Source organism: Propithecus coquereli, unplaced genomic scaffold (assembly GCF_000956105.1).
Source record: "Propithecus coquereli isolate 6110/MARCELLA unplaced genomic scaffold, Pcoq_1.0 Scaffold137, whole genome shotgun sequence".
In the NCBI taxonomy this organism is placed as follows: Eukaryota; Metazoa; Chordata; class Mammalia; order Primates; family Indriidae; genus Propithecus; species Propithecus coquereli.
Genome location: NW_012137969.1, coordinates 7,452,708 through 7,472,186, shown reverse-complemented (window position 1 = coordinate 7,472,186; position 19,479 = coordinate 7,452,708). Strand labels below are relative to the sequence as shown.

Sequence of the window (19,479 nt, the reverse complement as noted above, 5' to 3'; positions counted from 1 at the left end):
CTGGCCCACCTATATGCCGGGGGCTGACACCCAAGTCACCTGCAGGACGCTCACTCACCCACCCTCCAAACCGGCAATGGTTTTGCACCTTCCGGAACCCAGACCCCAATCCCTGGGAGGACCGCTCCCAGTTCTGAAGAAGGTGTGTGACCCAGGGCACATCTCCCTGGTCACTGCCCGTCCCAAACCAGTCAGCGCCAGAGAGGCAGAGACTTCCGACACTTCCGTGAGTCACACTCACCCTTTCCTTGAAGCACACGCGAGGGGCACATGAAGTGGACCTGCTGGGGCACAGCTGCCACCGCGGGGAGGGGACGGGGGGGCTGGTGTCACCCAGAACTGAAAGGTGCAGACGCTGAAACCAAGTCTCAGCAACACTGATCAAAGCCCCAGGTCAAGCTGTGCCTGAAGCCAGAATCACTCCAGCCGATCCATTTCCCATCTTGCTCACGCCCAGTTAAGTTGGATTTTCTGTCGCTTACAACCAGAGGTTCTGATACAAGAACGGACACAAATCTCAGCAATGTGCTTACGTCGGCCCAGCCCACACCTGCCTCTGGAGTGAGGTCGCACACCATCTTGTTATAAACTGCTAAGACACTCGGGGAAACAAAGCGGCACAGAGGATTCTCCTGCGGCTCCCCGAGCGAGTGGGCTGGGGTTCCAGGCAGGGCCAGAGCGAGGGAGGGTCCAGAAGCTGCAGGACAGGCTGGTGCCCGCTCCCTCCTCACTCGCCACACTCCAGGGATGGCTGCGGGGAGGAAATCCCCATCTGGGGGGGACTTTGCGCCCAGGGAGTGTCGGGGGCGAGGCAGGAGCACAGGCCTCTCCCTGAATGCCGGGTGCTGGGCCCCCCCACAGCCCACCGACAGGGACCGATGACTGCCCTTGAGCCGGCCCCCCAGGGCGTAAGGGGTTACTCTGGCCAGCAGAGTGGCCTGGCGTCTCACACCCTGAGCCTCCCACTCACCGGCATTCGCTCCCAGGGGCCCAGGGAGGGCTTTGAGCACCTGGGGGGGCTCCTTCACCCGGCCCCACCCACGTCACCAGGCATCGCAAACTTGACTTACCATTTTGAAGTGAACAGCTCAGTGGCATTTAGTTTATGTGGCAACCACCACCTCTGCCTAAAGAACATTCTATGCCCCCAAAAGGAGATTCTATGCCCATCAGCAGTCACCCCAGCCACCGGCAACCGCTAATCATCCACTTTCTGTCCCTGTGGACCTGCCTGTTCCAGACTTTCCATACAAACGGAGTCACAAGGTGAGTCCCGTGTCACTCGGTGTGGCGCTGCTATGGCGCATTCAAGTTGTAGCATGTCAGAGCTGCGCCCTCCTCGCAGCCGTGTAACATCCCATGGTCTGGACAGACCACGGTTCACTCCTCAGCTGATGGCGTCCGGCCGCTTCTGTTTTCCGTGACAGCGAACAGTGCCACGTGGACGCCGTGCACTAGGACCTGCTCGATGCCTGTTCTCACTGCTCCTGGGCACACCTGGGGACGGCTGGGCCACACGCAGTCCTGTGTCCAGCTACCCAGGGCCTCTCCTTCATGCAAGGGCATGCATGTGGCTCTCGCTGGCGGAGGGATGCAGTGCCCAGGTCGCAGGGCCAGAGCCAGGGTGGGTGGGACCATCTCTCCCCACCCTGTGAGGGGCCGACGTGGCCTCACCAGCCAGCGCCTGGTGCCCAGCCCTCCCGATCCACTTGTGCTGGCTGCGCTGACACTCAAAACCAGGCCCTGTCCCTTCACCTGCCTCAGTTTCCTCACCTGTTGGACAAGGATGACATGGTGGAGGAAGGGGCATTTGTGAGCATGAGCCATGCACCACGTGTGGACTGTCAGTGCTCGGCCCAGCGCCGGCAGCAGCCTGGCCATGGGGGCTGGGGGCAGCCAGTCCCTGCTACACACACCGCACCTCCCCTGCTGGCCTGGTGCCATCAATGTTCATGACCCACGGGTTTATCCACAGGCCTCACCTGCTGGAAGGAGCCCTTTGGCTGGCCCCATGCAGAGGGCCAGGCCACAGCGCCCCTGGGGTCCCAGCAGCCGCGATGGCCTAGCCCAGGCACAGGCCTGCGTGCAGAGGTGGCCCGGCCTCAGGAGCTACAGTCCACACCCAGGCTGGGCCGGGCAGCCGCCCAGCAGAGGACGGCCCCTCCCATGGACACCTCGGGGCTGCTCTGGGGGGAACCACGAAAGCCCCCGTCCCCAAGCCCACCATGTGCAGATCAGCCTCTGGAAGATGCCCGGCCAGCTCAGGCTAGGGGGGTTCCCACTTGAAGCACCAGATTTTATTTATTTATTTAACTCTCGGTTTAATTTCAGTTCAGTAGATTTTTTTGTTTGTTTTTTTTGAGACAGAGTCTTGCTCTGTTGCCCAGGCTGGAGTGCTGTGGTGCCATCACAGCTCACTGCAGCCTCCAACTCCTGGCCTTAAGCGATCCTCCCACCTCAGTCTACTGAGTAGCTGAGACTACAGGTGTGTGCGACCATGTCCGGTGGAACAGGGAATTCAAATGCACTGGGGGAGAGAAAGCGGAAGTGGACTCGGGGGTGTGGCCTGAGGCCTCGCCCACTGACAAGAGCTGGGGAGACTTGGGCTTGGGTGGGGCCAGGTGTCCCAGGACCCCCACATGCCCCGCCCTCTCAGACACACCTGTGCAGACCTTCCCAGTCCACAAAGCTCTGGAACGCTGCCTGGATGCCTCTGCCAGCCACAGGAGACCCAACAGCTCCCGGCTGGGCCCAGGGACAGGCGGAGGCTGCTGGCCTGGCCCTGCCCTCCCATGGCGTGTGTGCGGCCACCATGGCAGGCCTCTCCTGCTCCCCACCTGGGTCGCTCCTCAGCAGGATGGGCGCCTCCCCCAGCAGAGGAGGGGTGGCGGGGGGCTCCCACATGCACCACTAAGTAAGGGCTGCGCTATACACAGCCCGGGGACTCTGCACGGGGGTCAAGGGGTCAGGGACGCAGTTCACACCTGTGAGCCGGTGGGAGACGGAGACACACAGAGAAGCCCGCACCCCAGAGGTGTGGCCGCCAGCCCGGGCCTCACCTGCCGAGTAGGGCTCCTGCTTCTCCAGGTGGACGAACTCCCTCCGCTCGTACTTGGCACGGACCCACTGCTCTCGCAGGACTCTGGGGAGAGAGGAGGAGACTGAGCTCGCAGGCTACCGAGATCCACCCACACGTGCCTGGGCCGGGACTCAGGACCCTCAGGAGGCCCCAGGAACCCCCAGCAGACCTGGGGCTGCCCTCGGGGCAGGAGACGCCGGCGAACTGCGGGGTCAGGCACTCAGGCCCTGGGCTGCAGGGCCCGCCAGTCTGATTTTTAAAATGGTTCGATAATCAAGTAGTTTCACCTTTTCATACCTCCTCTTCTTATTAACTATTAAAATATAATTCATATACCATAAAATTCACCCTTTAAAGTGTACGATTCAGCGGTTCACTGCATAGCACAACCAGGTTGTGCAACCATCACGGCCGTCTAATTGCAGATCATTTCACCTCCCCAAACAGAAACACCCATTAGCAGACCCCCAGCCCCGGGACCATAATCCGCCTTCTGTCTCTACAGACAGCCCTGCCTGCTGGCCGTGCACATAAACAGGATCATACATGTGCCTCCGTGTCTGGCTCTCACGCAGCTTAATGTGTGAGGTTCCTCCGTGCTGCAGCGTGTGTCAGAATTTCCTTCCCTTTATGGTTAGATCACCTCCCACTGATCACCTCCTCTAGCAAGCTTCTCCGTGGTTATCAGGGAGCCTGGGCCCACGCTGGGATCTCAGACAGTAACAGCCCAGCCTCCTGCCCGCACGCTGCAGTTCTGGGGCCTGAAGCCCCTGCAGAAGAGGACAGTGGTCAGTGCTCAACCTCAGACCCCCCTGGGGCCTCCAGACAGACTTGCCAGGAAGGATCTCTGGGGAGAGCACTGGTCCCCAGGGAACCCCTGTGACCCCCCCAAGTGGGCTCAGAGTCATTGGGTGTGGCAGGGAGAAGCCGGGACCCCCTGCTGTGAATCCGAGGCCCAGGGTTCGGCAGGAGCCAGACGTCCGCCGGGCTCACGTAGGTGACAAGGCCCTGGCCTCACCAGGGGAGAGGCATTGGGAACAGGAAGCCCACAGCTGACCAGAGGGCAGGACCAGACCTGCGGGTGGCCGGAAGAACCCCCAAGTCCACACACACAACTGTGCCCCAGGCCCAAACCTGGAGCCCGGCTCCTTCCATCCCCAGGGCGGCTGCCAGCTCCTGGCTGCTCAGGGGTGGCCTGGACCCGGCTCTGCAGCCCCCCACCCACAGTCACAAGCACTGCCGCCGGGGTCCCCTTGGCCCCTCCCTGAAGCTGTCCCTGCCCCTGACATCTCTCCAAATGGCAAACTGGATGCAGGAGGCACCTGCGCATCCTCTGCTCGAACCACCTCACGCAGTTCCAGCGACAGCAAGAGCCTCCGTGTCCCCGACGCCCAACCTGACCCCCTGCCCCAGCCCAGCCCAAGGCCTCTGCACTCCGGGGTGTCCCCCAGGCAGCCATGGCTTCCTCCCTCCAAGCCCTGTTGCGCCTGGCCCCGAGAGGCCCTTCATGCCCCACCGTTCCAGCCCTCCCGCGTGTCCCACGCCACACGGCCCATTTACTCATCCGTGTCTCCTTGGCCATCTCTGGACGGTGAGCTCTCTGCGCCCCCCCCCATCCCCTGCACCCTGGCCTCCTCGGCTGTCCCTGGCCCCAGCTCCCACCTCGCAGGGGACACAGAGATAGCAGCGGTCAGGCCAGGAAGTCTCGGGGGAAACTGTTGGATGAACACCTGACCACGGCCGCAGGAGAGAAAGACTTCGGAGTGACAGGCCCGCACCTCCCGGCCCAGCCACGTGGTTTCTCTGTCCACTGTCACAGCAGGGTCAGCTGCCGCCATGGCAAAAGGCATGAGCCACCCATGGAAGAGGCCAACTCCAGCCCCAGCACAGCCCCCAGCTTGGCGGTTTTTCTGTTTCCAGTCAATTCCACACAAAAGACAAAGAGGAAACCTCTTGCTTCATGCTGGCCACGCGGCAGCCTCAGAGCCGGGGCTGGGGCTAGGGCTGGTCTGTGTAGATCCAAGGGGAGACGGGTCCTCCGGACGCCGCCCCCACCTCGGGCCAGGTCCTGGGCCCCCAGCGCTGTGGTGTGAGTGTCCCTCGGCTGCCATGGCAAATCACCCAAACTGGGGACGACAGAACCTTCTCACGTTCTGGAACCCCGAGTCCAAAAAGCAGGCGCCACAAAGCTGGTCCCCGCTGATGCGCCGCCCGCCTCCGCCTCCGCCTCCGCCTCACGCAGCCTCCACTCTGGGCCTCCTACCAGGCGCCCGCTGGGGGGTGGGACTACCTACCCCAGATGACCTCGCCTAACCTGACTACACCTGCAGAGACCTGATTTCCAGACGAGTTCACCTTCGCAGGTACTGTAGGTCGGATGTGAACGCATCTCTGGGGGACGTCATCCGGTCCCCCACAGGGTGCCGTCATCCGGTCCCCCACAGGGTGCCGTCATCCGGTCCCCCACAGGGTGCCAGCGGGCTGACCTTGGGGGAGGCCGCTCCCTCCAGCACCCCAGGCTCTGGCCTCTGAGCTGAAGGGAGGACCTGATGCTGTGTGGGGACCTGGGGCCGTCGATGCCACGCGGACACTGAGGGAGGCTGCGACGAATAGCCGTCAGGGCAGGGGACACTCGAGGGCCAGGCCACTGCCCTGGCGCAGACACAGGCATCCTTCACTCGCACCTGCACACAGGGCCTCCTGGGGCTGACGCGGAGGCTTCTAGAAGCAGCAGGAGGAAGCCCTCGGAGCCAGTAAGGAGAGCTCAGTGGCTGTATCCTGCCCTGCCCAACAGGGCTGCCCCAAATCCTCCCTCATGACGGGTCTCGTATCAGCCGATCACCGCGGTCCTGGCCCTGCCCTCCCAAGGCCATCTGGCCAGCCCCCTCCTGTACCGGCCAGCTGGGCCCTCACCCCTCGCACGGCCCAGAACGATGCAGGGGCTTGGGGTACCTGGGCTAGGCTGGAAAGCCTCCGTCCCCACTCCCTGGGGTCTGTCCTGTGTGCCCAGGGCTCAAGGAGCCGCCCCCTCAGTGCCAGGGCCCTCGGGTCAGGGTGGGTCCCCTTAACCCAGAGCAAACCAGGCCCTGGGGGCTGGGTGGGGCAGGGCTTGGGTGACCACTGGACCTGGTGGCTTCATGGGGGGCCCCCACCCAAGCCCGCCCCTGCTCTGAGCCCCAGGGTCCCCTCCCACCTCTGCCCCACCAGGGCTCCCCAACTGGGCACCATCCAAGATCCTTCTCCAGCCAGGGCTGGTCCCAGTGGCCCTGGTGGCTGTGGACACCCCTGGGTGCCCGGCCTCCCAGGCATCCGCTCCTCCGGTTCTGCCAGCTGCTGCTGCGGGGATTTCAGGACATTGTAAACACCCGGGTGATTCCTGAGCCTGCTGTGCCCCATCCCAAGATTGCATCCAAACCCCAAGACCTCAGATGTGCTGGAGACAGGGGCTCAGACGAGGGACTAGTCCAGGGTGACGGGTGCCCTCACGATGGGGAAATCAGGTACAGATGTGCGGAGGGACAGCCACACAAGGACATTGCAGAAGTGACCGTCGGCCAGCCTTGCAGAGAGGCCCATGGAGATACCACCTTGAGCGTCCGGCCCCCAGGCTGGGCAGACAGACTCCTGCCACTCTGTGGCGCTGTGTTGCAGCAGGAAGCTAAGACGGGCAGCAGGACCCCTGCCCACCTGCAGGGCCCAGGCTTTGAGGCTGCACCCGTGACCTCCCATGGCGGGTGCTGCCGGGAAGCGGCCGCTGCCTGCACCCCAGTGTCGGGGCCCTGCCACCGGCCCAGCTTCACCACACAGGAAGCAGGAGGGGCTGGTTCCACCCAGCAGCAAAACCGAGAGGGCGGCCCTTTCTGACTTTCCCTCCGGACGTCAGGGTGGAGACTCGAGGGCCCTGCAGTGACCTCTGTCCTGAGTCACGGCCTGTGCTAAAAATAGCCACACACGGGACCCCTGAGACCTGTACTCCACCCTCCAGAAAGGAGCCCACACTGGGGGACAACCCTGGCCACGGCCCTCCTCCCAATGGCCTGGCAGCAGGTGGCACCCTCCCCTCTTACAACTGTGGAAACTGAGGCCCAGGGTGCCTGTCCTGCTGCCCTGTGGCCAGCGGGTGCTGGGAGGCAGCGGGGTGTGAAATAAGGCTTTCCACACTCAGTTTGTCCCACTCCGTGTCCCTGCCTGCTGCTCTTAGCACCTGCAAAGATGCCACCCAGACGTGTGCAGCGTTCTGCCTTGAGACAGCTTCCGCGTGAAGGCACAGCTCCTCCTCCTGCCCCCGCTCCTGCGTCCTACAGCTCCGACAGCCAGACAGCACTGTCTCCTGCCACCTCACGGACATCGCAGGTTATACGCCACAATGACCTCCTGCTTCCACAGTTTACACCTGGGGGCCCTGAGCTGGGAGGGTGACCCTGACCACACCGCAGCCTGCCGCTAGCCACAAACCCATGTCTCCAAAACGGCCTCACTAGCGCCAGCCCTGAGTCAGACTGAGGATGCCGCGCAGGCCTGGGCTGGGTTTCCCGTGAGCACTTGGTGGGGGGGTGGTCTCAGGACGGGGTCAGGGCCCCAGGCCTGTCGGGTTGAGGGGTGATGTGTAGGCTGGAGGGGCTGCCAGCCCCTGTCCTCTCACCCGGGAAGTGGGATCCGAATGGCACCTGCCTCCCAGGCTCGCGGGAGGCTCACCAAGAAGATGCCTGTGAGCGCCCAGCCCAGGGCCTGGTGACCCAAAATCAACAACCAATAGACACACAGGGTGACAGTTGCTGCTGGACACACCCAGCCCCTCCTCCCTGCAGCAACCTGAGCAGCCTCCACTGAGACCCAGGGAGTCTGCCGGTGGCAGCCCTGAATGCAGAGTGTGAGTGCGTTCTCCCTGCCAGCTCCCCTCCACCCCTCCTTCCTCTTCCCCCTTCCTCCCTCCTCCTTCCCCTGCCTCTTCTTCCTCCCCTTCCTCTTCCCCCTCCCCCTCCTCCCTCTTGCCCCTCACATTGTCTGAGGCCCTCTGGACCCAGTGACAACATTCAGACCCCATTCCCCCGTCATGGAGCCCACTGAATAGGGGCACAGACCCCGAACAGAGCCCTGGACGTAGATGCCCCAGGGTGACCACAATCCCCACCAGCAACTCCTGGGCATGGATTAGGGCAGAGCCCACTCTGGAGCTCCCCAAGTCAGGGCAGGCCCATAGCAGCAACACCTGGGGAGTGGGGCCCCCGCCCTCCTGGGGCCCTGGGAGGGCTTCACGCTCACCTAACGTGGTGTCAGAAAACACAGTGCTGCACCCAGCCTGTGGTTCCACAGGTATCACCCTGGGTGGGGCCAGGGGTGTTTAGGTTTACAAGGTGAGTCCAGGGTGAGTCAACGGAAGAAGAAAGCTGAGCACACAGGAGACCAGGTAGGGCCCAGGTGGGGCCGGAACCGAGCCACGGCCTGGGAACAGGAGGTCAGGGCAGGGCCACCCTCACCTGGGAATGAGGAGGACAGGGCAAGGCTGCCCTCACCACATGTCTCCCCAGCACAGTGGGGGCCTTGAGGGGCCTGCAGGGGGGCCTGGCCCCCAGAGATCCCACAGCACATGGCTCATGGCCAAGAGGGGAATGCTGGGAGCCTGCAGGACTGGCCCCGCCACACGCTGGCCTGGGCACTGGCCCCACCTGGCCAGATTGGCTCCTCCCACCTCTGTCTGGGTGACCCCTGCCTGACCCTTGTGATGAGGAGTTTCGGGCTGGGGGGGTCACACGTCCTGGGTCCTTCCCCAGCCGCTCTCAGAGGCCCTTATCACGAGAGAGCTAGACGTTGGCCTCCACGCCGTGCCTGAGTGGCAGTGGGCACTGGCCGGCACGGGGCTCTGCCTGACCATGGGGACTGTCCTGCTTTGGGAGGACAAGGGCACGTGGGTTTCCTGGTGGGGAGGGTGCCCAGACCAGGGAGGTGTGGGGGTGTTGGGAGCAGGCAGGAGATGGGCAGACCCGCGGAGCAGTCATGGGGCACCAAGGGCCCCGGGAGCCCCAGGATGGCCTGGTGGACATGTCCCCTCCCTGGTGCTGGCCTGGCAAAGGCGGCCACCGACGTCAGCGGGCGCCCGCCTCGCCCAAGGCCCTGTCCCAGGGGTTGTGTGTGCGGCCCCTCACCCGCCACTTCCGGAGTCCCTCAGGCGTGTCTGCCTGTGCTGGACACCGAAGACGCAGGAATCAGAGGCCCCCGCCCAGGAGAACCTGCGGGGAGGCTGCCCAGCGCCCCCACGCAGACCAGCGGCCCAAGGCGGGAGGGGGCTCTGGACCGAGCGGTGGGAAACCGGAGCCAGGACAATGTTGCGCAGAGGTGGGTGGGCGCTCCGCGTGAATGGTGGCCTGGGCCAAGGTTGGGAGGCAGGAGGCACAGGGTGGGTGTGGGAAACGGGTGGCCGCTGGGACAGGACAGCAGGATGGGCCGAGAGAGCTGGGGGCTGGGAGCCCAGGTGGGGCTGGGGCCACAGGCCCCTCCCCTGCGATGGGCGGAGAGGAGGGCACTGGTGCATGTCATTCCCTCCTCATCTGCTGGGCAGATGGGGAAACTGAGGCTCAGCCCAAGGTCACTGGTGCTGTGCTGACCAGGGCCGGAGCCAGCCCGCATCCCCTCTCTCTGCAGCCTCCCAACGACTCCAGAACCCTCCCCACCCGGTGGGAGCACCCACATCACCCGCCTCCATGCAGGACCTGGGCGGGCCCCCGTGACAGGAGCTTTCATGTCTTCCTCCCACACCACCAGAGTGCACCCAGGGGGACTGCTTGAGAGCCCCCCAAGACCCTAATGGGGACCCCCACTGTCCCCAGAGAACCCAAGTCTGCTGGGACAAAACATCCTTCCCTGCCCTCCCCGGCCACTGCCCACAGGCCAGGACCCCAAGCCAGAGGAGGGAGGGTAGACACAGCCACACACGCGTGGGGGACACTGGGGCCCCAGGGGCGCAGCACAGCCCTGGCTGACGTTCTCGACGGCTCGCACCCCCCCCACTCCAGCCGTGGGTCCTCCCGGAGCCATCTCCGGAGCTGTGGCCCAGTGACCCTGACAAAGCCCCTTTGTACTTACTGGCAGTCGGAAAACGTGGGCCGGTAGTAGAAGGAGGGCACTTTGGACTCGAATGTGGCTCTTGCAGCATCATTCCCGTGGGAGGCCATGAACTGCAAGAGAGGGGGTCAGCGTCAGAGCGCCTAGGGGGGCAGGGTCAGAGTGTCTGGGGGGCAAAGCCAGAGCACCTGGGAGAGCAGGGTCAGAACGCCTGCGGGGGGCAGAGTCAGCGCACCAGGAGGTGGGTGGGTAGCGGTGGGGGGGCCAGGTCAGAGCTCCCGGCACCCCAGACCCAGGGTAGCTGTGGGGCTGGTGGACCCAGGGCACTGAGGGCTTGGCCAGCGCTGGGACAGGGACTCCCACCTTCTCTCCTGTCCCAGGGAAACCGTTTCTGAGCCATCTACCCTCCCCTGGTGCGTGGAAGGAACCAGTGTCCCTGAAGAAAGGGGACTCGGCAAAAGAGGCCAAGAGGAGAGCCCCCTCCTCGGGACGGCATCTGGGCCCTGCCCGACACACCCCAGGCGCATCCTGGCTGGACAGGCTGCTCCGTCTGGAAATGCCCCCCTCACTGCCTCCCAAAAGGCTGGGCTCATCCACTCATCCAACTCATGCTCAGCGACTTGCTAATGTGCAGCAGACGGGGGCCTGGACACAGGCAGAGCCGGGCCCGGCCAGGCGGCTCCTCTGAGCAGACAGAGGCAGGGACCAAGAACACATTTGCAAAGAAAGAAACAAACAGCCGCGTGGTGCAGGCGTGGAGCCTCCTTCACAGGGCCTGGGGAGGCTTTCGGGAGGCGGGTCGTGACAAGAGTGTCCTGGCAGGGGAAATGGCCAGTGCAGAGGCCCTGGGGAGGGACCGTGCGGGGCACGTTGGAGATGGCGCCACGGCTGGGTGTGGGGATCTGGGCAGGAGGGAGCCAGCGGGGGTGGGGGGACCTGACCCACCACACACAGCCGCAGGGCAAGGGGGCGCCGGCCCTTTCCTGAGGCTGCCTGCCCTCTGAGTCCTCGTGCTCACAGAGGACCCAAGAGGATCAGCTGGAGAAAAAAGTCACAAGCGAGACAATTCCACAAGACGCTGGCACCAAACTAAAATTCTAAAATCAATGGCTTTTCTATATAAAACTTCAGTCTGTTAGGTGATACAACAGAAGGAAAGATCCTATTTATGACAGCTACTGGACAAAATCCTAAGAATCAGTTTAACAGGAAATGTCCAGCCAGGTGCTGTGGCACATGCCTGTCGTCCCAGTTACTGAGGAGGCTGAGACAGGAGGATCACGTGAGCCCAAGAGTTCGAGGCTGCAGTGAGCTGTGATGATGCCATTGCACTCCAGCCTGTGTGACAGGACTCTGTCTCAAGAAAAAAACATTAATAAGCAAAAATATCCTAGGAAATTCTGAAAATAAAGACTCTGCCTACAGATATGAAAACATTTTATCATGCTATCTCAACAAAACAGGTGCTGACCCAATCGCCTCGCTCAATGGGACAAACTGGAAACTCCAGGAACAGGTCCACAGACTGCCGTGGGTCCGCACAGGGATGGTGACGTCTCAAATGGACAGGGGGACATTGAGGTGACTGAAACGTGTTGGGAAACCATACAGCCATCCGGAGAAAAAGCAGAGTCGGATACACCTTTCACTAAAACAAATTCCCATTAAACATTTCATTTCAAAAACTAAACAATAGGCCGGGCGCGGTGGCTCACGCCTGTAATCCTAGCACTCTGGGAGGCCGAGGCAGGCGGATCGTTCTGAGCTCAGGAGTTCGAGACCAGCTCTGAGCAAGAGCGAGACCCTGTCTCTACCAAAAATGGAAACAAATTAATTGGACAGCTAAAAATGTATGTAGAAAAAATTAGCCGGGCGTGGTGGCGCGTGCCTGTGGTCCCAGCTATTCGGGAGGCTGAGACAGTAGGATTGCTTGAGCCCAGGAGTTTGAGGTTGCTGTGAGCTAGGCTGACGCCACGGCACTCGCCCCAGGCAAGAGAGTGAGACTCTGTCTCAAAAAAAAAAAAAACAAAAACTAAACAATAAAAGTAGCAGAAAAAATCATGGGGTGATTTTTAAAAATAGTTTTAGGAACATACGCGAGGAAATCATGGCCTTGGCTTAGCTGATGGTTTCATAGATAGGACACCAAAGCACGAGCAACAAAACAGAAAAAAATAAATGGGATTTTATCAAAATGTAAAACTTTTGTGCTTCAAAGGATACATCAGGGAAGTGAAAAGATACAATAAACCTTGGAAACGTCACGCTGAATGAAACAAGCCAGACGCGAAAGGTCACGTCTGGCGTGATTCCACTTATATGAAATGTCCTAACAGGCAAATCCGAAGACAGAAAGCAGATCGGTGGGGGCCAGGGCTGGGGAGTGGCTCGGCCTCCTTGGGTGAGGAAGTATTTGGGGACAAGATGCATGCTAAATGCCACTGAACTGTTTACGGTAAAATAGTTAATTTTATGTTGTGAATTTCACCTCGATAATAAAAAATGACATGGATAGCTCCTTGACAATATAAACTGTACTTTTTGTATTTTTTAAATATCATATTCTAAGAGGAAAGTGGCAGACAACCGACAGAGTGAGAAAAACTTCTTGTATATCCTTTATCTGACCAGGGACTTGTGTCCAGAATATATAAGGAACTCTCAGTCATCGACACTCCTCGCTTATCATAAAAAGACAAAATAGCTCAATTTAAAAATGAGTAAAGGGTTTGAATGGACACTTCTCACGAGAAGATACACAAATGGCCGGTGAGCACACGAGAAGATGTTCAACATCCTTGAACTGGCAGGGTGCAAATCAAAGCCACAGTGAGCACCCCCAGGATGGCAAACATCGCAGACAGTGACACGTGCCAGACAGGATGTGGGGGGCATTGCTGATGGGAACGTGCAGCCGTTTTGACAAAACGGGCTGGCAGTTCCTTAAAACATCAACCATACTGTTACACAGGACCCGGCAATTGTACTCCATTCTAAGAGACGTGAAGACACGCCACACAACACGCACACGGATGTTCACCACGGCATCGTTCATGAGAGCTGGAGATTGAGGCCACCCTGATGTCCATCAACTGACGAGTGGATAAACAAAACATGGTCTATCCGTACAACAGAGTATTATTTACCTGTAAAAAGGCATGAGGCACTGACACACACTGCAACACGGATGAACCCTGGACACATGCTCGGGGAAATAAGCCCAGCAATGGACCACACGCTGTGATTCCACCTCTACATATTCGGAGCAGGTGAGTCCACGGAGACAGAAAGTCAGTCTTTCTGCCTTGAGGAGGGGCTGGGGTCTGGGGGTGGGGTGTGCGTGCTAACGAGTACAGGGTTCTATTTTGGGATAAGAAAATGTTCTAAAATTAGATTGTGGTGGTAGCTGCACAGCTCTGGCTACGCTGAAACTACTAAATTGTACACTTTAGAAGTGCGAACCGTGTGGCATGTGACGGATACCTCAATAAAGCTGTTATTTAAAAAATAACCCTGGGCAGAGAAGGCCCATCTAAGCATGCTCTCAACCCTAAAACCACACAAGAGTAGGTTTATCCATTTGACTACATCAAAGTAAAAAACTTTCCATGGCAAAAACCACCATGAGCAAATTCGAAAGACAACCTAGAAAAAACTTTTTCAGCCAAAATCTCAAATTGATGTCTCTAATACACCAAAAACCCCTAGAAGATGAAAAAGCTAACATGTGGCAGAAAGACAGGTGCAAGGTAGAAGAGACAGTTCACACGACTGCAACACGTGTCAAAGATGCTCCGTTCCACTTAGGATGAGAAAATTCCGAATGAAATCTCCACCTCTCGAGAACACTGCTGCACCTGTCAGGTCAGCAACGCAGAAGCACTGGCAGCCGGAACGCAGGGTGCGGCGTCACCCCCACAGCCCACCGGGGCTGGGAGTAGCTGTCGGGGGGAGTCCGGCAAAAATCTCTCCAAAATTACCAAACCACATCGCCTTTGACCTCGCACTTTCGCTTCCAGGAAATTAGGCTACTGAGAAACTCCCACACGTTCATGGGTTGAGGGATCACAGTCAGAAAAGTCTGGAAACAACCTACATGTCCAGCCAGAGGGGCAAACAGGCCGTGGCTCCCCTGCAGCCACGGGGAGGGCGGGGGCTCCTGCGTGGAGTGAAATGCGCCTGCACTCCCACGGGCAGAGCACCTCTTAGAGGCAGAAACGCCAGCCCCAGGCTGGGCTCGGGGTTAGGGTTAGGGTAAGGCACGCAAGGAGGTGGAGGACCAGCGGGGAGGGAGCTCACACTCCGCAGCGCTCTTTAGGCCTGCTGGGCGTGTGCCCCATGCACGTGGTGCGTGGTCATCGAAGTACATCAGAGCCCATTCTACTAAGTGAAGTATCACAAGGATGGAAAACAAGCACCACACGTACTCACCATCAAATTGGTACTAACTGATCAATACTCATGTGCACGTATGGAAGTAACATTCATCGGGTGTCGGGCAGGTGGGACGGGGGCAGAGAGGATAGATAGGTAAATTCACACCTAATGGGTGCCATAGGCACAGTCTGGGAGGGACATCCTTGCAGCCCTGACCGGGGTGGTGCAAATGCAATAGATGTAACCCAAACGTTTGTATCCCCATAAAAATTTTGAAAAAAAAATAAAGTACATCGCATGGGGTGAAGCGACCTGCGTGTCCATTGTGGGACCCACGGACGAAGGCTGGTCACCCGCGACGGAGCGTCAGCGCTGCACATGCTACAGCGCCGAGAGCCTGGAAGCATTATACAAAGTGCGAGAAGCCACAGCGTGTGGCTCCACTCTTGTCAAATGTCCACAACAGGCAAAGCTACAGAGCGAGCAGTAGGCATGTGGCTGCTCGGGGCTGGGGTGGGGGTGTTGACACTAAAGGGCACGGGGTTCCTTTCTGAGATGATCAAAATATCCTAAAACTGGCTGTGGTGATGGTTGCACAACCCGTGAATGTGCTAAAAACCGCTGCATTGTACACTTTAAATGGGTGGATTGTATGGTATGTGAATTGTTTTCACAATGAAGCGATTGTTAAAAACAATGTTACAGAAGAATATGAAGTTGAAAAAAAGAACTGTAAAATGTGAAGGAAAGAAAAGGGAAAAAGAGAAGGTTCTCTGTGCCTGGGCCGCAGCCCCGGCCAGTCCTGGGTCACGGCTGCGCAGCTTGCTTCTCCCAGGTGGGTGGGAGCAGGTGTGACCCCAGAGCTCACAAGGGCTCCGAGCCTCCTAGCGGACCCCCAGCCCAGGAAAGGGAAGGGGCCCAGGAGGCGGCAGCAGCCCCGGCTCCGCCTTGGGCCAGGGGTCCAGGAGCCTCACAGGCACAGCCGCCAGGCCTCTCCGCGATCACCTTCATTTCGAATTCCTCGCGAGAATGTGCAGACCGCAGAGAGGACGGGAATCTCCTCCTGGCCCTGCGAGCCCACTGGTCTCCGCGGGCTCACGGCCACCGCACCTCTGCAGGCAGAACCCGGGGCCTTCCCGCCTTCCCTCCCTGGCATCACGCCACGTGCGCTGTTTCTGGACGGGCAGCCCAGATTCCAGACGCAGCTCCAGGGCTGGCCTCCCAGCGTGGGATGTTTGCAACGGTGGCAAACGCCCACCCGCGTGTCTGGGCAGGGAACTGCTGGGACAACAAGCAGGCTCCCCTTCAGCCCAGGAAGTCTGGGCCCCATGGACCCCAGCTCGTGCTCCTTCCCAGGATGGTGGCAGGGACGTCGCCTCATCGCCTCTGTGACACTGGCCTTTGACTCTGTCCCTCCAGGGAGGGGACAATCCAGGGGCCATCCTGCCCGTTTTTTAGAGTGGGAAACTGAGGCTCAGACAAGTCATTGCCCAGCAAAAGGGACTAATATTGCAAACCAAATGTCCCACTCAGGGTCAGTGAGAGAGGTCCAAGGTGAGGAGCCCAAGGTGAGCTGGGGCCCCACCAGCACTCACAGGGGACATGCCCACCCTCGGGGTCCCCTCACCACACGCAGTCTGGCTCAGTGGGTCCATCTGGGCGGGTCTGGGCCTCTGCGTTTCTAACCACCATGCCCACGCTGGTCACTCCCAGCTGGGGCACACACCAGGCCACCCAGCTATGACCCTTCCCAGCCCCTGCAGCCTCCTGGCCACCTGCCCTCTCCCGGACAGCCACGCGGCCCCCAGGGCCCTGCCCACATCCCCACCCACCAGCCGCCAGGGCCTCCTTTCAGAGGGCTGGAGGATTTCTCGCGGGGGTCCGCAGGCCGCACCCTCTGTCTAGGGTGCCCCTCCACTTCCCTTGGGGTCTGCCCTGTCCAGGCCCTACCTGCCGCACACCCAACCGCACTGTGCCTGCCTCCCCTGCCCAGGACATCCCCAGGGGACAGCGACTCCTGCAAGGCTCTGCCCTCCTGCCCTGCACATGAAGTGCTCAGGAAACACTTCTCAGATGAATAAATGAATGAATGAGTGGGTGGGGCCCCCCACAAGGATTAGCCATAAAACCCTAAAAGCAAGAGGGGCCCGTTGCCCTGCACAGTGTGCTCCTGCTGAGTTCCAGGTGTGGGGACTCGAGGGCCCGAGCCAGGAGCTTCTGTGGCATGGGGGTCGGCGACCCGCTTCCCTCACGCACCAAAGGCGCACCCTGCAGCTGCTGCAGAGCCCACGGCTGCCCCAGGAGGGGGGTGGACCCGGCAGGGATGGAGGGGGCAGCTGTGCAGGAGGAGCTGCTGGAGGGCCAGGTCCTGCCCGCTGCCCGGCCCCACAGCCTCGGGTTTCAGCCAGCCCGAGCCCCGAGGGGAACCACAGCCCAAGCCCCTGGCAGGGGTCATAGCCTGAGCCCCTGCGGGGAGCACAGCCTGAGCCCCAAGGGGGAACCGAGGCCCCGGGTGGCCACAGCCTGACTGCCCAATGGCTGAGGCCCAGCAAGGTCAGGGCCGGGTCACCCTGAGGGTGACAGCAAGACTCCCCGCTCTGGCCCGTCACCCCAGTTCATACCTCTACTTGGGCCTCCTCCCAGGCGTCCAGACGGACTGATTTCACCTTGCTGACCTGGGGGATGTTCCGGTGGATTCCGGAACAGCTGAGGCAGATGAACACGCCCAGGGTGTAGGAAGCCCAGTCTGGATCTGGAAGGAAAAGGCCAGAGTTCAGGGAGGCTCAGCCACAGAGCGTCAGACCAGGCATCATGAGGCTCCCAGCTGGAACCCTCAACCCCCACCACGCAGTGGGCAGCTGCACGGGAGACCCTGGACATCCCCCAGCCATCCCAGCTGCTCCCTGACATGGATGGAGCATTTGCTGAGAGACAGCAGCACTAGCTCCATGCTGGGGGGCTGGGGCCCAGGAGGGAACCCCCACCCTGCCAGGAACCCACACCCCTGAGACCAACCCCAGCGTTCCAGAGACCCCAGGCAGGGCGCATGTGCCTTCTGGGGGTGTCTGCCCTGGGGGTCGTCTGTGCACATGAATCATCCCAGGGCGGAGGATTCTGAGTATACCAGACACCTCACAACCAACGTAAGGCACGTCTCCGACTGGGCAAACCGTAGCGGCAAACGTTGCTATGACACACAGCGTGTCAGGTGACAGCACACGAGCAGCGCTGATTCTGTTAGGTGTGACAGTGCGTTGTGGCTTGACCTCGCGTGCTGATGTATCTAGGGATTCTGCATCTTCAGTCTAATTTACTTTAAAAGATTCAACAAAAATACACGTGCGTATGTGGGTGAAGCTAATGTGGCAACACGCTAACAATGGCTGAATCCGAATGGGGTGCGTGAGCGCCGTGGTATGGCGGGTCCACTTTTGGGTACGTCTGAGTGTTTCACGCTGAAATGCGGCAAAGCAAAAGGCAAGGAAAGCAAAGCCAGTAAGCTGGGCGGTTGGTGAGCGGCCACTTGTGTGACTCAGTGTCTTCCCCCTGTTTCACACCTCCCACCGAGACAGCTGAGTGGGGATGGTTGACAGGAGCCCTCCAGGGAATACTCTCTCTGGAAAGGGATGAGTCATCTCTGAAATGCTTTCATTTTAGGTAAAGTCTCTCCTGGATGAGGGTGGTTTACATCAAGATGGTTCCCAGCAGCCAGGTGTGGCCATGGGCCCAACCCTGGCCAGTGAAATGACCTTCTGCCCGCATTGCTGTGTGTCCACCCTTGGATGACGGAGAGACCCTGTGACAGGAGGTGGAGGCCCAACGTGGGCAAGGCCTGGCCCAGAGTCACTGTCAGAGGAGAGTCCACCAGGGCCTGTGCAGTATGAGTAATAACGTCCCCGTCTCTGAGATTTGGGCTGTTTGTTACGCGGCTGGACTCCCTGACTGATAAGGTCTGTTGCCCCCATTAATGGTGGGCTTCCTGAGGACGTGGCCCATGGGGCACCCCAGACCCAGCACAGAACCTGGTGCAGAGCAGGTCTCCACAGAGTTGCGAATCAGTGAGTGCCAACAGCCCAATCTTGCAGGGTCCCTGTGTCCCAGGGGGACCAAAGGCTTTTTCTCCACCCCTCAGTCAATCAACAAACAAATGCCCAAGTGACACTCCGTGCAGGTACCAGGAGCTTTGTCTATGCAGAGCTGAGCAGCTCTTTGGGATCAGGAGGGAGTCTATAGTTATACACCCTCCTGGAGGATAGGTTGGGGGGGCAGCTGAGGTCCCAGAACAGAGACAGATGGGATGTCTCCCCTGGGCGCCACCTTTCCAGAAGGCTTTGCCAAAGCTGCCTATAAACACTCAGTCAACGGCCATGCACAGAGCACCCAGGCACATGGCGTAGGCAGGGGCAGGCTATCCACCTGTGAGGGGCAGTGGGTGACAAGCCCAGCTGGGAGAGTCCCCGCACTGGGGTGCAGTGGGGACCCCACTCCACACCACATGGTGGTGTTGCTGGATTCTGTGCTGGCTGTGTAGACCACTGACCCAGACCCCACATCCCATTGCCTTTACCCATCCGGAACTTCTTAGGATGGCTAAATGAAGGCCACCAAAGCTTCTGCCCGGCCAAGGGGCTGGAATGCCTGTGCCCGCCCACCCACATCCTCACATAGAGGATCTGGGATGACTGTCCAGCTCCTGGCCTGGGAGAAGCCATGTGCGCACAACCCTTCAGCAGGAATCGGCACTATAGTCCGCAGGCCGGCTGCCTGTTCTCATGAGTAGTTTTTTTTGGAACACAGCCATGCCCGTTTGTTTACAGACGTCTTCGGCTGCTTTCACACTACAACAGCAAAGTTGAGTGGTTGTGATAGAGACTGTATGTTCCTAAAATGTTTACTATCTGGCTTTTTAAGAAAAAGTTTGCCAACCCCTGCTTAGAGGGAAAAATGGGCATGAGGCAGTCGAG

The 19,479-nt window shown here is 59.9% G+C and overlaps 1 protein-coding gene across 2 annotated transcripts in view; it reads right to left on the bottom strand.

Annotated features, from left to right (window-relative positions):
* The window catches only part of ADAP1 (ArfGAP with dual PH domains 1), a 45,616-nt gene that overhangs the window by 15,451 nt on the left and 10,686 nt on the right, over positions 1-19,479 (bottom strand). The window contains exons 2-4 of one of the 2 annotated variants that reach the window (XM_012639060.1): positions 17,137-17,267; positions 10,160-10,251; positions 3,060-3,142 (exon numbers count right to left, since the gene is read on the bottom strand). In XM_012639060.1, coding sequence (XP_012494514.1) covers positions 3,060-3,142; positions 10,160-10,251; positions 17,137-17,267 — 306 coding nt within the window. Of the gene's footprint in view, positions 1-3,059; positions 3,143-10,159; positions 10,252-13,284; positions 13,340-17,136; positions 17,268-19,479 lie in introns of those variants that run through there. The other variant, XM_012639061.1, reaches the window with a different exon arrangement.